Below are 17,408 nucleotides of genomic sequence, written 5' to 3'. Positions count from 1 at the left end.
TATAATTACTGACCAAATTTGAATATCACAAAATAATCATAAAATCATAAACGATTGATCGTAGCATATTTTATCAAGATTTGAGAAGAAGTAGAGGGGGTGACGGAGCCACTTCTAGGCCATGAGTGGCATGCTCCCCAATTTTCTAAAACAAATTATAATTGAGTTAGTAATATTTGGGTATAATATGCAACTCTTGAATACTTATATATTTTATATACTTATATTTTCTATTTCGGCATTCCACCCCAACATTATAATTCTAGTTCAACCTTTAGGTTTCTCATACACACTACCAAAATATTATGAATGTTTAAACTTGAGATCACTACTCTACAATGTCTTTTTAATTAGACTAGATTTCATTGACGACATAAACTATATTTAACTCTAAGAAAATGGTGCAATCATGTAAATGGCTTGGACAGGACTTGCATGAGTTGTGTAGGGCACTGTCTCTTTATCTTCTAATTGGTTGTGGGAAAGCAATTATGCGGACCCGAGCATGCTTGTGTTTCATGATTGATGGGTCCATTTATTTATCAAGGGAACACAATTAATGGACGTACGACCTTATATCACTATATACCTTTTTTTAAAGTGGATTCTTAATATAAGCTGAAATAGATGAATGTCATTTTTTTAAAGACATTTAGTGAGGGAAAATAAGGGTATGTTATTTTTGGGTTGTAATCAAACGGATTGGGGGTTTTTGATTCCAATATCGATATTTTTATGCAAATATCTAAAATGATAGATAATTTCGATCGTTGAACTACGCACTGTAGTATAATAATTGTACGATTGACCTAAGAAAAATTTCCTCCGTTAATTTTTTAAATAAGGACATCATATACTCCAAAACTATCCTAATATAACATATAAAAATTGTATCCAATACATCTCTTTCAAGAAACAACATGCAGTGGCGGGCAAAGCAGCCTACAAATTTAAAGATTCAGGTCAGTTTTGGCCTCAATATTATAAAAATAATGCTTTTCTAAGCACTATAAAACCAGCAAGCACATGGTATATATATATAGTCTGCGAGTGTGTCAAGGTTAAATCTGATAAAGACATCAAGTTGAAGTAACGATTTATATATATTTTCGGCTTATCATAGAGCCACCGTTTTCTGTTATAATAATAAACAACCAAAATAAATAAATAAATAAAAGAGCAAGCGTTTTCAGATTGTTCAACACTAGTGGATTTAGCTTTAAGAGATGGTTTGCTTATTCCATCTCCGAAGGGTGCCTTAATCTAAATGTGGGTTCACTCAGTCCAGAACTGGTGCTTCACTCCTTTTTGGAGACTTCGACAACTTACTCATGATGTTTCTCATCTGAGCTGCTTTTGTGCAGAGGTTCGATTTCAACATGTGTTTTGAGAGGCAAATCTAACTTGCCTTCAAAGTCACTCTGATTCCATGACACAATCCTTTTAATTTTTGGATCAATTCTTTGAATAAGCAAGTTGTCATCAGCAAAAAAGAATATCACTCTCATGGTGAGGGCTTTAGTCTTACCCTCTCCCTTTATGAGAATTGAATTTAAGTTCTCATTCTCTAATAAAATGAAGACTAAATGCAAGGGTGATAATTAACTAATAATGACCTAAAAGATGTACGATTTGAATCATGAGATGACATGTGATACGGACCCGAACAAGTAGGCATCACTACACTAATTTTCTAACCGATAGCGCCAAGCGCTACAGTAATACCATACAATACTCAAAACGGAAAACTAAATTTCAAATGTCAAAGGGAGAAAGATGATTGTGTCAAAATACACCAGAGAAGCAGTTTGTTAATACACTTTTCAAAAGTTGTGTGCTGAATGAATTTATTAGTGACTTTATTTTAAGGTAGCACAAGTAACGGTATCATCCAGTGGTCTGTCAATGTGGAAGTCTGGAGTTTGATTAATATGAACAATGTTGACGTAAGCACTTAGCTTATCATAGATTGACACGTGACAAAACCAGCAACTCTGACATATTGACTGCTATATATATATATATATATATATATATATTTCTGTGGTCAGATTGACTGCTAATTGATCCACAGTGTTTGCTTGTCCTGAAAATTCAAGCGGCGTGAACCACTGGGAAGACACAAAATTATGACTTTTGACTTCTGAAATGGAAGCTATCTTCCGATGCCATGACTTTGTCTCTGGAAACAAATTCTATTGTCTTTGATAATTGCAACACCTTGGAGAAATGGCAACATTTATACAAAAGTAGGTCAAGAGGGAGTAAAGTAGTTTGAATTAGGATTTAGGGTTCGAAGAAGCACTTCGTTGTGCCTCTAGCCACCAGAAAAATAAATAAATAAATAACACTTAAGAAATTCCGAAGTTTCTTTGAACCAAACGTCACAATTCTTTTTTCAACTAAAGTGCAAGCCGTTCAAACTAGTTACTTTGAATCAAATGTCCCGGTTATTTTGTTCAACTAAATTTCAAGCCATTTAGATTGAACACGGGACCCGCAGAGACTTTGTTCGTTGAATATGCATATCCTTCTTAAATTGCAGAGGGTTGCTATCATTTGGTAGGAAGTAAGAGAAAAGAACCTTTACATGTTGCTAATAATGTGGTTCAATCAAGAAAGTTATTGTCGTTTAGAGACCCAAAAAGGAAAAAAGAAAGGCATTGCGGGAGCTTCCAATTCCATGGAGATACAGGAAACCTAGGTCAATCTGTACGCATGTGAAGAAAGAAATAGCAACACTCAATGGGAACCATCTTCAAGACTAATAAACTTATGGAAAAGGACTGGAAACCCCATTCAAACCCTTGTCAATGATAAGATACAAAATAGAGTTAAGGTCTTTCGATAACCTTTGAATTAGAAGGCTGCTCTCTTATAGCATTTTCTATGGAATTTTTGTTTTGACAAGAACACAGAAAGAGAGAATATCAAGAAGAAGAAAAAAAAGGATCTCTCCAAAGACTTCAATGAGAATCACCTTTCATATATTGATCATCATGGAATCCTCATAGAGACTAAATTTCTACAATAGTCAGCAAGGTTAATTTACCACAATAGTCTTTACTAATTACTCACAAGATAGGCCTTCCACTTTGGTGAATACTTCTTAAAACGAAAAACCGTTCCTAGGGATGGAACGAACAAGGAAAGCCATTGCATATCTCAAATCTCAAATTCTTCAGTGATATAGCCAACTCAATGCAAAGCTGCTAGCTCAACAAGCTCTTTGTATTCATCAGACACAAAGGACTTCACCTTCAGAGGGGCTTTTCCGTCACCCTTTCCTGGAGAGGCGTACTTCATCCCAATTACTGTTGGCAGACCTGCAAGATCCAATGCAATTAACTTGTTTCACTCGTGCTTACAAAGGCAGTCAGATACATGGGAGAGGGCTAGTAACATAGAAATGAAAACAAAGAGCATTCTGGCTGTGATCCGTACAAGGAACCTAGGAAATACTTAAACTTTGTGGATAGATAAGTGGGCGATACAATCATGACATAAAAGGAATTTCTCATCCAAATAAATGCACACAAAGTACTCACTCTCGTGTATACGTCCAAATAACATCCGTTCCCCTTTCCAAAACTCCAAAGGTCTAGTCTTGATCCTCGTGCTTCGCCTTACCCCAGATTGCCACAATGTACCAGCCCCTAGGAAAACAATATAGGTACAAAATTCCAATAGAAAATTAAATATTAATACTAGTAGTAACCAAGCAGCAGCAGTAGTAATATCAGTATATTGTCAGAATTGCATGAGTACCTGCTAGACTTTGCCTTTTAGAAACTTCTTTACTCTTCCGTTTTCTTTGCTGAGGCGAGTTTGCTTTGATCTGTTGATTCAATGATGCTCCAGAAGGCTCTTGCATTATCTGTTTCACAAGAAACATAAATGTAAAATTGTATGCCACCCATAAGCCATGTTTGCTTCACATAAGTATGAATGAATGGACTGCTTAAACAAACTTCAGAACATCACTGCTCTTCAAAAATGGCCAAACTTCAGGATATAGTGACAAGCACAGCTTGTAATTTTGATAAAACAATCGATGATGATGATGATGATGATACTGACAGTGATGATTAAAATTGATGGAAATTCTGTGAACACTGCACAAATGCTAGAATGTGACAAAGATATCAAATAAATCATGACAACCACCAAATAACATGAAATAATGACAAAGGAAAACAGCCTAGAAATAAGTAACCTCATTATGTGTCTCTGAACCACTGTCCAGGTTTCTGGACCGACCATCCGCTGGATCCTCATCAACTGCTGCTGAATGTAATTGATATATTAGAGAAATAAGCAGTAAACCGGCAGCAGAGAAGTAGTAAAACGAGTAGTGTCAGATTGCCTGAGTAAACACCTGCTCGACTTTGCCTTTTAGAAACTTCTTTACTCTTCTGCTTTCCGCGTGGACGTGAGTTTGCTTTGATCTGTTTCTTCAATGATGCTCCAGAATGCTCTTGTATTCTCTGTTTTACAAGAAACATAAATATAAAATTAGTTATGATAAAAGACTATTTGAGAAAGAAAAAATAACGAAGAAGAGAAATCCTAGCTTAAAAAGCAAGCAAGCAACAAGCTTCTGGACATTATAGTTCAAGTAAGTCAGATTTCAAGGGCAAATACTTCTATCATATTCTGTTTACACTCAGCCACATGCAAACCGAGTGTCTACTGAATTCTTGATAATTCTGATTCATCCACACCCATTATTAAAGAAAGCCAGAATGGGCTTATATTGTCCAACATGAATTCAAAAGTAACCTTTAACATCAGACTACCTACCAGGTGGAAAACTATGAACTTAAAGTAGATGGGTACACTGTATACCACTGTTGGGCCATATTTGGCCCACATAAGTACAGATGAATGGATACCTTACAGAAACTTAAGAACATCACTGCTTCTCAAAAATTGCTAAACTTGAGAATAGAGCTTTGTTATTTATATAGAAACAATTGATGACAATAATGACAGTGATGATATAATACGATGAAAGTTCTGTGTGACCACTACAGAAATGCTAGAATGTGTCAAAAGGTATTAAAAAATTGTGAGAACCACCAAATAACATGGCAGAATGGCAAAGGAAAATAGCCTGGTAATTAGTAACCTCGTTGTGTGTCTCTGGACCAGTGTCCAGGTTTCTGGAGAGACCATATGTTGGATGCTCCTCAACTTCTGTTGAATGTAATTGATCTATTGGAGAAATAAGAAATGACAAGCAAAGGTAGTTAGAATAGAAGTTATCAAAAACAATTTAATGTTAGCAAAGAACAATCAAATTTCTGATGTTAAACACATGTATTGAGACACTAGAAGCAGATTTCAACAAGCAGGACTTAGTTTAATTGGTGGGCTCTGTGAAATTTCATCTCCAATATGAACTGGTAACTGGGTTCAATTAGTTTTACAAGCTTTTTTCAGTCCCTGATATCATAACTGGTGGGTCTGGATATTTATGGTAGATGCGGAACATTGCAGAGTCTAGTGGCAAATAAATGCAATTGAAGCTCTGATATGAGATTTTAGTTGATTGCACACTACACAAGTATTTCTCATGTAGTACAAGCAGCTCATACCTAATTCATTTTGAGTGCCGTTCGACGTTTCCAAAGTTGACACTGACACATTAAGTTCAGGCTCTGTACTATCCAGTGCTTCCTCCAGTGTGTCTTCCACCTGTATCTCGTCATAATACATCACAAAATCAGCAAACATTTACAGTTCTGAAAATAAAACATAAAGAAGCCAAAAGGTAAATTGACCTTGTCCCCATCATTGGCCCCATTTTTCCAAGTATCTGTGTCAGCATCAGGCCTACTTAATGTACCATCCATAACCCTGTTATCCATATTGTTGCTTCCAATGTTATCCTCCATTTCAAGATGAGATCTACTTGAGCCAACATCAATACTCTCACCATGTTTACTTGAGTCTTCACTCATAGATCTTTCAAATGCATGACTGAATTCTTCAATAGCCACTTCAGGTGAACCTGTCGGGACTTCAAAATTATCAGTTTGTTTAATTAACTTCAACTCATCAGAAACGGTCGCCTGCTCTCTTATGTCAACCAGCTCAGATTGTTTGTTGCCATTCTCAACTAAAGAAGGATTTGTCTCTAGAAACCTATCAATATCATCAGCTGAAAATGGATCGCTTGATGGATTTGACTGTAAAATCCTCTTCTTTAGAGCCGAAATTGAAGCAAAAGGGCTCTTTGGTGGTGTTGGAGAAGCTAAATGAATAGACCCTTCTGCCCCCTGTTTGCGCTTAGCAGGTGTTTTACTGCGTATCCCTTTAATCAAGTTATCTATGTCTGTCAAGACATTTGTAGGCTTTGGCAAGGTTCTTCTTGAAGACCTATAATCAACCTTGCGGATACTTGGGAATTCTGGGAGGCTTAATTTCTTCATTTTAATAGGCTTGATCTTCAAGTGCTCCTGTAAAAGACTGACCGCCCCATCCCCTTCTAGATCTTCACAATTTTTAGACAGCAGGTCATGTAAAATTTCACCCAGTTCTTTATCTGCCTTAGTTGTTGCACCTGTGAAGATTACAGTTATCATGCCATCAGGAAGAAATAATAGGAGGGGTGGGGAGTAAAAGAAATGCATGATAGGAAAAGGGAAAAGGGAGATAACAGGGAAAACTATTAATTCACACAGTAGATGCTAAAAGACCTTTTCTCTTTAACAGGAATTGCTTACCAGCTAAATCCACCTCCTCCAATGCAACATCTTTGTTTTCTGCTTGTGAGCTGTGATTCAATGGACTGTGAATGCTTGTTTCAAGCATATCTTGAGAGGTTTTACCATTCTCACTAGTTTCAGCATCGGTCGATGGATAGAGAGGCTTATATTTAGCTGACCTCCTGTGTTATCAACAAAAATGCTGTCTTACACCACAAATAGGAAAAAGGATGGCGCACGCTAATGCAGGCATCTTGAAGGAATAGATGAAAGTATTTATTTTAGGCCAGTAAACAAATTTTAATAATACCCCAAAATTCCTGGTTGACGGCTCCGTTTAATCGGGATGGATTTTGCTGATCTGCATCCAACACAGCACCTCCCATCTGCTTCTCTATTTCTTTTTTAGCATCTGTGCACCAATCGGAAAGCAGTAAAAGTTTACAGTTGCTCAAGGGTTTGTAGTATAGATTCAGAAATACAGAGGGAGTGCAACTTACTCTCATGCCTTTCATAGGCTGTCCATAATTCCTCAGTGTCTTTCAAGTTTTTGATATCCAAAGGTGGCAGCAGGCTCATAGCAGGTTGACTGCAAATTGAATATAACAAACATCAACCTGTATCTTTAACAGAGTAAGAGTACTTCTTAAGAAAATGGGGCAGCAACCATAAGCTTTACCTGGAATTAGGCTTCACAGAGAAACGAGCCCGTTTACGACCCAAGGCTCGTCTTTGCTGTCGGGGATTTTCTTCAGCCATTTCAGGAACAACTGCATCTTTCTGTTTCAATGCTCGTGGATTAACAGACTTCGGAATTTCCGAAGTACCACTTACAATGTTTTTCGCCTGATCTTTAAGTTTAGTTGGACTCTGTTGTAAGGCCTGAAAAAGCAGAATATATTATTAACTATGATTGCTTCCCAACCAGTGATTGAACTACAGTGTGTACCATGTCATTGACTCAACGGCAGAACATAGAATGACTTTATTTGAGACAAAACTTGAAAGCAAAGAACATATGTTGTACTTATAGAGTCAGTTCCGCACTTTATGCGAGATACTAAGCTATAAGTTCAGTAATGACAAACCCCTTGGTTCTCGGCCTGCTTGTTGAATTTTAACAAATCAAATCAAATCATTAAAAAAATGGTATTATGAGCTTTCCAAAATTAGTATCCCCAAAATCCGAAAGGAATAATCGAAGGATCACAATTTTTTATTACAGTTTTCAGCTTTCCCAAATTCCAAGTGCCAAACGAGGTGTCAAAAGTTTAGACTTATATGCATTTATCTGCTTTTCATTCGTTTTCTCAGCAACCAAACAGGATTATAGCCTTCATTTAAGAACCCAGATCAAAATAGTTACATTAAGCTCAGTCAACTAGATATTGAACCCTCCACCTCAAAAAATAAAAATAGAAGATTCATAACTACACAGTAACAAACCATCCTGCACTTCATAGATCAGACATTTAGAGAGAAAGAAAAAAACAATCTGACCGGAACAAAATTAAACTCAAATTCCAATTTTGAAAAGTATAAGAAGAAAGTGGGTGAGAAATGAGAACGGAGATAGAGCGAGAGTAGGTACCACGGACTTGAGTTGAGTATGGATGGATTGGAGGTCGTTGCCGATGTCATAGGGCTTGGAATTGTCCGGTAAGATTTTCCCGCTATTTGGGAAGACGGCGAGGCCTGTGTAACCCTGCAGCGGGTCTACTGGGTCGGAGCTCTGAACCTCGTTCATCTCACATGTCAAGTTTCAGGAGAGAACCCTAAGAGAGAGAAAGAGAAGACTCACACAACGATTCGAAAAGTTGAGCGGGAGGGAGCAGGGTTTTTTTTATTTTTTATTTTGGACCGTCCGAGCCCCGACCACTCGTGTTCGTGTAAAAAAGTTATTTGCGCTGGCACGCACTCAATTTTTCAGCAATTACACGAACACTGGAGAAAAATAACTTCATATGAAAAATTACGATCGGTAGTTCTCATAAGGTTTCTACAATTATTAACGTGAAGTTACCTATATATATATGGGGTGCCTGAATAGCAGTTGTTGGATAAATAATTATGGGTTAATTACATTTTCAGTCAATGGAGTTTGGTTCAAAATCAATTTGAATATCGATAATATCCAATTGACGGTAGTTAGCCAAGCGGGTTGTTGGAAATGTTTGGTCCTTTTTTAAAGTTTTTTTTATAAATCGTAAATTTTTTATAAAGCGCTGAGCAGCTATACTATTTCTTTTTAAAAAAAGTTAGAAAAAATCTCGTATAGCGATGTGTACTATTTTTTTAAAAAAAGAGTATCGCCTCGCCGCTATATTATTTGTTAAGAAAAAAATAAAGAGTTGAGTAATGCCGCAGGTTATACTTCTTGAAAAATTAGTAAAAACAGAGTATAGCCGCACGGCTATACTGTCGCTGCGTGAAAACCGAATATAGCCGATCGGCTATACTATTTCATTTAAAAAATTAAAAAACAGAGTATGGCCGTGCGGCTATACTATAGGATGGACAGATTATAGCCGTTCGGCTATACTATTTTTTTTAAAAAGGATAAACAGATTGTAGCCGTACGGCTATACTATTTCATTTAAAAAATTGAAAAAACAGAGTATGACCGTGCGGCGTTACTATTTCTTTAAAAAAAAAATTAGAAACAACCCATTATAGCCGTACGGCTATACGATTTCTTTCTTTTTTTTTTTGAAAAACTAATATAGCCGATTTAATAAACAATTGGAGAAGACTGGGCGTCATGTCTGTGCATAGGCTAATGCGAAGGAAGCTAATAAGGTAGCCAACCAGTTGCAGTCTATTGGTATATTTTCTGGTGGAGATGGAGCTGTGTCGTCAGGTAATACTGTAAATATGTGTATAGATGTATGTAGCAGTGTATGTTTGTATTTAATAATGAATTTATGTGTGTATGTGCATGTGTGTTACTATTTTCTGGTATATGTGTTTGGATTGGATGAGTTATTATTATTGTGGTTTGCCTTTTTGTTTGGTTGTTGTTGGTGATTCATTGTTGTGCTGCGCAGTGGTGGATTGGGCAAATGAAGCTCTTCTAGGTTTTATTTCCTAGTAGCTCCCCTGTTCTGAAAATAACATTTGTAATCATTATGTACTTGTCCAAATCCAGTTAACTGGTGTGACAGAAATTGAATATCGCATTGCCCTAAGATCGTCTTTTTGGAATGATATTGCCAAAGGTGTGCGGGCTATTTTGGGACAAGGATCAGGTTCGTTAATATGCTCAAGGTTCCTTCCTATCAATTGGCAGAAGAATGTAGTTTAGGAAATCAATGATGACTAGAGAGCAATTTGGCTTGAAAAATCGTGTCCTTCGTATGATGTTTGCAACATGCGTCACAGGGATCAAATTGAAGCTCTCCACCTCTCCATCTGTTCAATACGGGGAAAATTGCAGATGGTTTAGGATGAAATGAAAGGTGAAAAATGACAAATACGAAGGCAAAGTTCACAACTATTTTAGGTAAAAGCTAAGCTCCAAGGGTACTACCTTGATTCTTAGGCGTGAAACTCTCAGGAAGTTTTAAATCATAGCAAAACAAAACATCCCTGCCAATTGCATTTGTTATGCTTAAAGTAGACCACTAAATATCGGGCAAGGAAGGACCCCTTGCTCTTCTAGTTGCCTCATATTACAACCATAAAATCCAGCCAGTTCTTGGGTCAAGTAGTTTCACCAATTACATTGACATTAAAGTGCACCAGAGCCGTCTAATTTAGGAACATGTGATGTAAATCCATCTATTTCGGGGTCGGGGAATGCCCATGTTATTTCATCAAGGTCTGGAGGCTCTAGATACCAAAAGCAAACTATTCAAGCAAGCTCCCACTGAGCACTAACAGCCTAAATACTGATAGAATAGAAACTAAATTGCCTTGAAGCGAGATGAAAGCTCGTTACAAACCAGTCCACCAGCAACTAGATGATCAAGTATCCCTGGATATATATAATATAAGTAGGTTTCTATTGACTTCTCTTCGCTATCCATAGAAACTTCTTCCTATCCTTCTCAACGTAGCCATTCATGTGCACTCCATAAGCCTATTCCAACAAGAAGTACACATAAAAAATGTTAAAAATGAAAAGTTCCAAGAAAATCAAATGAACAACAATAAAAGAGTTAGTTGGCTTCCTTCCTACATGACCATTGAAAAACCGACCAGACTCAATGCTACCACTGAAGTTTCTAACCCTACAAAAAATCTTATATTCCTCTCTAGCCAACACTATAGCGCACACAGCGTCACCTCCAAAACCTCATTATCAAGCCCTTTCACAGAACCTCCATGTCGAGGCACTGCTAGATACATATATAGCACCAATTAATCCAATGAGCCAGTTGCCATTCATCATAAAGATTAATATATCCAAAATGACTTGCTAGAGATGCATCAAAAATTGATTATGAATTCACTGTTTAATCACCTAGACCAAGGGAAAAAAAAAAGGTGGCGCACATCGAAGAAACAAACCGTAGTTAGTTCATTCCTTATACCTGGACTATGTTTTTCCCCTAAGCTTTTGATTACATATCCCAGCTCTCGTCCTGTGCTCAGCGATGAATTAATGCAACAACTATTAGAGTTCGAATTTTCTGGTGGGAAAGTAAACACGTACTTGAAACTACGTAAATTCTCAGCAAAACTAGAGATTTGGGAAAATTATTCAGTGCTATATCTGAGCATGAAACGGGTATTTGAATTCAAGGAATTTGAGCTTACCCTTTGTGAATGGTCCTCAATTTCAAAGGGAAGGAAATCAGAGTGCGATTCCTGCAAGCAGTTTCAATAAAATGTGGAGTGGACTGTGGAGAGATAAACGAACAATTGGTCTGTTTCTGTTTGGCAGCTGAGAAAATGTATTGTATAACTTACCAAGGAAAGCGCGATTGCAGATTTTGATCTTTTCCGAGTAGCCCCTGAGATCTGAACCGGTTCGGATATCCTAACGACGTGGTCCCAAGTGAAGACATCACCGGAGGCTGAGACTGATGCAGTACGACAAGTGACAACTTTGTGAAAAGCTTGCTAGTTGGAACGAACTAGGAACGACGTCGTAAGTGCCTTGGGGAAAGCACAAAAAGCTTTGGCGGTAAAACGGAAGGCCGAGAGTCGATGAGTCCGTGAGAGCCGAGGAATGCCGCATCTTGTCGAAAAATCGGCCTAGGCGGTTTTTAAATTTTTATTTTTTTAAAAAAATGTCCGACTTTAAAGAAAACCGAGTTTTAAAGTCTCATCCGCTGCCAAACGCTTCGTTTTATTTTTGTAACGGTTCTTTTTATTTTAAAAAACCGAGTCTAGCCGCTCGGCTATACCATTCTGTTAAAAATTATAAAACCGAGTATAGCCGGTCGGCTATATTATTTCTTTTTTCAGAACCCAGAGAAACTCTTAAATCGTCATCTTCTTCAGCACCAAGAGAAACTCTTTATGTGTCCGATTGAAATCTGTAATCGTGGGTTTGTTTTTCCGAAGATAACACGAGGATGCATGTGAAAGAACTCCACAATGAGGATGATCCTTTGGCTAATGTTGGAGGTCAGAAGCTGCCTGTATGCCAGGATTGTGGAAAGGTGTTCAAAGTCTGCGGAAGCATGAGAATGCTCATGGTAGCTTTCATTTCAAGTAGATCTTCTTTTTATTCTGCTCTATTTTTTTTTTTTTAACAGATTATAGCGCGCTATACTATTTTTTAAAAAATGGGCAACCGAGTATAGCCGTGTTTAAACAAATAAAAACAGTTTATAGCCGCGCTGCTATACTATTTCTTTAAAAAATTGGGGCAACCGAGTATAGCCGTGTTTGAACAAATAAAAACAGTTTATAGCCGCACGGCTATACTATTTCTTTTAAAAAAATTAAAAAACTAATATAGCCGTTCGGCTATACTATTTTTTTTTTAAAAAAAAAGCCGACTAAAGCCGATCTGAGAGTATAGCCGAGCGGCTATACGATTTCTTTGAATTGCAACAAGCACGTGAGAGATAAGCATGAGAAGACTGGGCGTCATGTGTGTGTGCATATGTGAGTTCATATTTCCAGGCAATGCCACATTATGAGTTCATATGTTTGACATTATTGCTTTGAATTGCAGGGGGATTTTAAAGAGGCTGATGAGAAATTCCGGTCAAGGCCAAGGGGTGGCCATAAGAGGAAGTACCCCACTACAGAAATGCTCGTACGAAAAAGGGTGACTTCACCAGACCAATTGGGCCAGGAGTGTGAGTACCTCTCCTGGTTGCTCTCACAAGAAGCTGAAGACGAGAATTGAGCCATGCCCTTGAAGTAAGTGATTGGACATATCCACTATGTACGCTAACCTACTTAGAAGTTTTTGTGTCATGAATCTCAACACTAGATATGGAAATTGGGTGATGCTGTGAATCTGAACACTAAATATGCATAGCATTTCTGTATATTTTTTTTTGGTGGAGATAAGCATTCTTCTGTTTAGTTGAATGGTATTTATTAATACAATAGTCATTTTGCATTGGCTCAAAGTTGTGGAATGAGTGCTCTCTCTTCTTTTTGCTCTCAGTTTTGCCCACCACAAGTTTATGTAGAACAACTTTGTTCTGCTTGTTCAAACCTTGTGAATATATAGTTTTGGATTGTTTTGATAATTAAGAATGACTTTGAAAACTCATCCTTTTCAATAGAACTTTCAATTACTGTAAGTTGAAAAAAGAAATAGATTTAAATTTGGGTGGAATATTTGGTGCGTGGTATTTTGATTTGTGTTGTCAGCAAATGCACAGGCCACAGACTATTGTTCTGCTTGCATCTGAACATGCACAGGCCAAACCAAACTAGGTTTTATGAAAATTTGATATTGATTTTGGGGAAAGGGATTGGATAGAATGTATTGACATGATATGGATAGTACTTTCTTTAGGAAATTATATTGAGCATGAAATTCTTTATAGCTCTAAGATAATTGTGTGAATATATATTTCCAGTATGGAGTTTGTGATGCAATTAGAGTTCTCTGACAAACTAGTCATAATAATTTGCACGTTTTCTGGTGGTTAAACAAATAGGATTGTCCTTGCTTGCTATTTCTTTTATCACCTACTGACCTCTATTTCTGTTTACTGTCTTATGCTGTCAGATTGAGATAACGAAGTTACATGAATTCACTCAGGCTGCTTTTCGTGGATATAAGTCTCTGAACCGTATTCAAAGCCTCCTATTTCGTACTGTTTATTACACTAATGAGAATATGCTAGTAAGTTATTGATTCTGTTGATTATATGAATACCAAACCATTGCAGTGAAAGTGCTGATATGATACTTGCAGGTTTGTGCTGCAACAGGAGCTGGCAAAACAAACATAGCTGTGATTTCTATTCTACACGAGGTATGCAAATGATTGGCTATTCCTGGGTCTCCATTCTCATTTTTGGTAATCATACTTTTTCTCTTACTACTTTGGCTTGATCTCAAATTCACACATTTGTTTTTGTGTTGTGTAAGAGTTAATCTGGGTTAATTGCATAGTTAAAATGACATGGGAACGGCTGTAATGTCATATGAGCTGGTATTGTATATATTTTTGTGGGAGGGTTAGTGTGTTAAAGATATCAGCTTGCAAAATAAAGCAAGGAAACTAGGGTTTTGGCTGCCTTAGTTATTCGAGTGCTTTTATGTCATGGTGATGTACTCATAGTACTTTTCATGTTGAATTCAACCTATTTAGTTTTTGGAAATATTCAGTACTATATCATCCATTATGAGATTTAGATAGTGAGTCGGCATTTTCTTCTTATTCAGTATATTAACTTTCTTCTTATTCAGATGATAACCTTAACGGCTCCGTATGCTTTTAACTGTTACCCAAAAGAGGAAAATGAAAACCTTAACGGCTTCACTTTCTTCTTATTCAGATGATAGTCACTGATTGATTATTTTTTCATATAAAGTGATTAATTGCTTTTAGATTTTGACATTATGGGTCCACTATGTTTCCTATTATGGTTATAGAATTCTTTGGTTTCTGTTTGTTCAGTTGTTTTTGTTTGTTTGCTTTTTTTTTTTAATCTCATTTGAAGTCTCTAGTACTCAGAAGTCTGAATGATATTTGTTCAGTGATGCTATTCATATATGTAGTCTTTTGCACATCAGCTTGCCATTAGTATGAGCTCTGCAGTCAAAATTAACTCATTTTACTGTGACTGATCTTTTCACTTAAGTTGACAGGTTTTGATAAGAGCTTGTTCAGTTTGTGACAGTAAATATCATGTATTTTGTACAGAAGTTTTTTCTTAAACCTTTGTTAAAACTAGTAGGAATTGTTACAGAAGAAGTTGTCTGCTCAAGTTTTCATTTTGATCAATTTCATAGACACATTACAGAGTTTTCAAATGTCAATGTTTAGCTGTAGGGTTCCCTTTGGTTGTGGTTTTTGTGAGTTTTGTTTTGGACTGGTTGAGCATTACAGAGGTATCTCTCTCTCTCTCTCTCTCTCTCTCTCTCTCTAAGTTATATATAGCCAGTTTTATCGTTTCTTCATATTTGTGTGGCCATAGTTTGGATTTTCCTGGAATTGTCAAGCATATGGCTAGTGAACCATATTGAAGGTTATTGTAAGTTGTTCTACTGTTATGAAAAATCAAGCTTTGAATAGAGTTGTCCTGAGCTTGCCTAAATTGGGTTCTATGTAGATTATGTTCTATGAAGGCTTGTTAGATTTGACAGAGTCTAAGAAGGAAGCATGACAGTGCATAACTTACAGCCTGTATTGAATTGCAGAATGAGATATGAAGGTTTCTTTTTCCTTGGGCTCTCCTTTGTGTAATGTATGCATTAGAATTATTATTTAACTGATTGATACTTTTTTCTGCCAGGTTTTTGAATTACTCAGGCAAGGTTATCAGGCAGTGGTATTCGTTCATTCTCGAAAGGACACAACCAAAACAGCTCTGAAATTGGTATACCTTTATATTCCATACTTTTGTGGGTTTCTATTTGGTTGAAATTATTTTTTGGAAGTTTTATTAATAAATTAGTCATGCTGACTTCATAAATGAGGAAGCTTCAGTTGGTTGCTGATGCAATTGCATCAGCTGGACCCCTACGATTCCTTGCAAGTTTTGATTTCAGCCGTAGTAACTGCCTTGATCTTTGTATAATATGTTTCCTTTGGAGCATATTTCCATTTGTTTTCTCTTATATTGTTTTTAGTTTTGAAGTTAATGATTTGCTCTGGTTCAAAAAGATAAAATTCATCAATAGAATATACTTAAATGAAAAATAAATATATTAATGTACTAAAAAACTACGATCTATATTGATGCAGTAATCATTGGGAGTTTGATTTCACACATCTAACATAGAAACAGTGGCTTTCTCAGAAAGAAATAAGAATACTAATAATAAAAGGGATGCAATTGGGGATGCGATATTACATATAAAAGGCAGGTGGGCGAAGGGGTCAGGGGTCGCTGGTGGGTGAGGAGGTCACAGAGAGAGAGAGAGGAGGCGACGGCTCAAAGGAGAGAGAGGCAGTGGTTTTAACAAATTTAGGATGCTTTTCCAGTTCCACTTGAAAATGTGGTGAAAAGAAAAGCAAAGTGAAGATTTCATATATTTGGGTGTATGTTATTCGGCTTGTGAGTAAATTCTGTACCTATTAGAAAAACAATGGTCCTGTTATCGGAGCTTAGTTCCATCCATCAATGGGTTAAGCAGAAGTGAATTTCCCTTTTATGAATTTCGTGCTAGCCTTGAGGGTATTGTTTTGAGATGTGATGATGCATGAAAGAATGATGTCATACCAGTTTAGCAGTAAATTGAATAGCATACTTATTTTAGGTATTGCTCCTTCGAGAGTATATTCTTTCCCTCTATTATTATTATTGATGATGTTGGCGATGGCGGTAAGAGTGAAGAAGTTGTGCTTGTAACAGATTGAGATGGGGGTGGTATGCAAGAAAGAAATAAGGTCCACAGAGCAATATAAATAAGTTTTGGTGACTGAAGTTGTCTTAAGGAAACCAGCGGCAGCTTGTATAGCTTGATATTGCTACCGATTAGTTTGATAGCTTCATTACAGCTGATTGTGTCTATAACTTTCCTTACTTTTCGGGTGAAGGTCCTGTAATTTTCGCATCAACTGAAGATAATTTTTTTGCAGGATTCAACATTTATAACAACTATCCTTTGGATATCGTGAAGCATTGGATCCCACACTAAGAACTCCAAAATGTGAGAGGTTTCTGACTTTAATGGACCAGGATCAGGTGGGAGACTCCTGTGAAGCTCCATCAAGTGAACCTCAATCATGTACTGCTCGGTTTGAGGTTTGAATGCTTGATCCTGTGCACTTTGGGAAATTATATGGTTATTCAGTTAAGCTTATTTTTTACTTTTTGGATGAGGTTTCTGTAGTATATGCATCAATTGAAGTTATAATTTTTGCAGGAATCGACATTTTAAAGAAGTATATGTTGGACAATGTGGAGCATTGGATCCCACACAAAGAACTCCAAAATGCGCGAGGGTTTGACTTGAATGGACCAATACTAGGTGGGAGACCTCCTGTCCTGGGAAGCTCCATCAAGCAAGCCTCAATCACGAACTATTCAGTTAGAATGGAATGCTTCTTCGCTTATATTTTGAAACTATGATTATTGATTCTTGAATTCATTTAGCTTA

At 36.9% G+C, this 17,408-nt stretch overlaps 1 protein-coding gene and 1 long non-coding RNA gene across 2 annotated transcripts; one reads left to right on the top strand and one right to left on the bottom strand.

Moving 5' to 3' along the window:
* Window positions 1-2,965: 2,965 nt before the first annotated feature.
* On the bottom strand, window positions 2,966-8,551 carry CENP-C (centromere protein C). The gene is given in 14 exon segments (XM_016793620.2): window positions 2,966-3,326; window positions 3,549-3,656; window positions 3,769-3,877; window positions 4,217-4,287; window positions 4,379-4,487; window positions 5,132-5,217; window positions 5,601-5,700; window positions 5,787-6,568; window positions 6,732-6,895; window positions 7,024-7,051; window positions 7,054-7,125; window positions 7,214-7,302; window positions 7,393-7,595; window positions 8,305-8,551. Coding segments are annotated over 14 exon segments (2,205 nt in total). The 5' UTR covers window positions 8,461-8,551; the 3' UTR covers window positions 2,966-3,198.
* A 6,756-nt stretch (window positions 8,552-15,307) lies between these two features.
* LOC148917889 (uncharacterized) lies at window positions 15,308-17,408 on the top strand. Its single transcript, XR_016125772.1, has 4 exons — window positions 15,308-15,517; window positions 15,599-15,682; window positions 16,888-17,053; window positions 17,175-17,408. It is a non-coding gene; the product is annotated as an uncharacterized LOC148917889 (long non-coding RNA).

This window comes from Prunus mume, linkage group LG4 (genome assembly GCF_029339155.1).
Source record: "Prunus mume cultivar Tortuosa linkage group LG4, ASM2933915v1, whole genome shotgun sequence".
Classification (NCBI taxonomy): Eukaryota; Viridiplantae; Streptophyta; class Magnoliopsida; order Rosales; family Rosaceae; genus Prunus; species Prunus mume.
The sequence above is the reverse complement of the archived record's forward strand: the minus strand, read 5'-3'. Positions and strand labels throughout refer to the sequence as shown.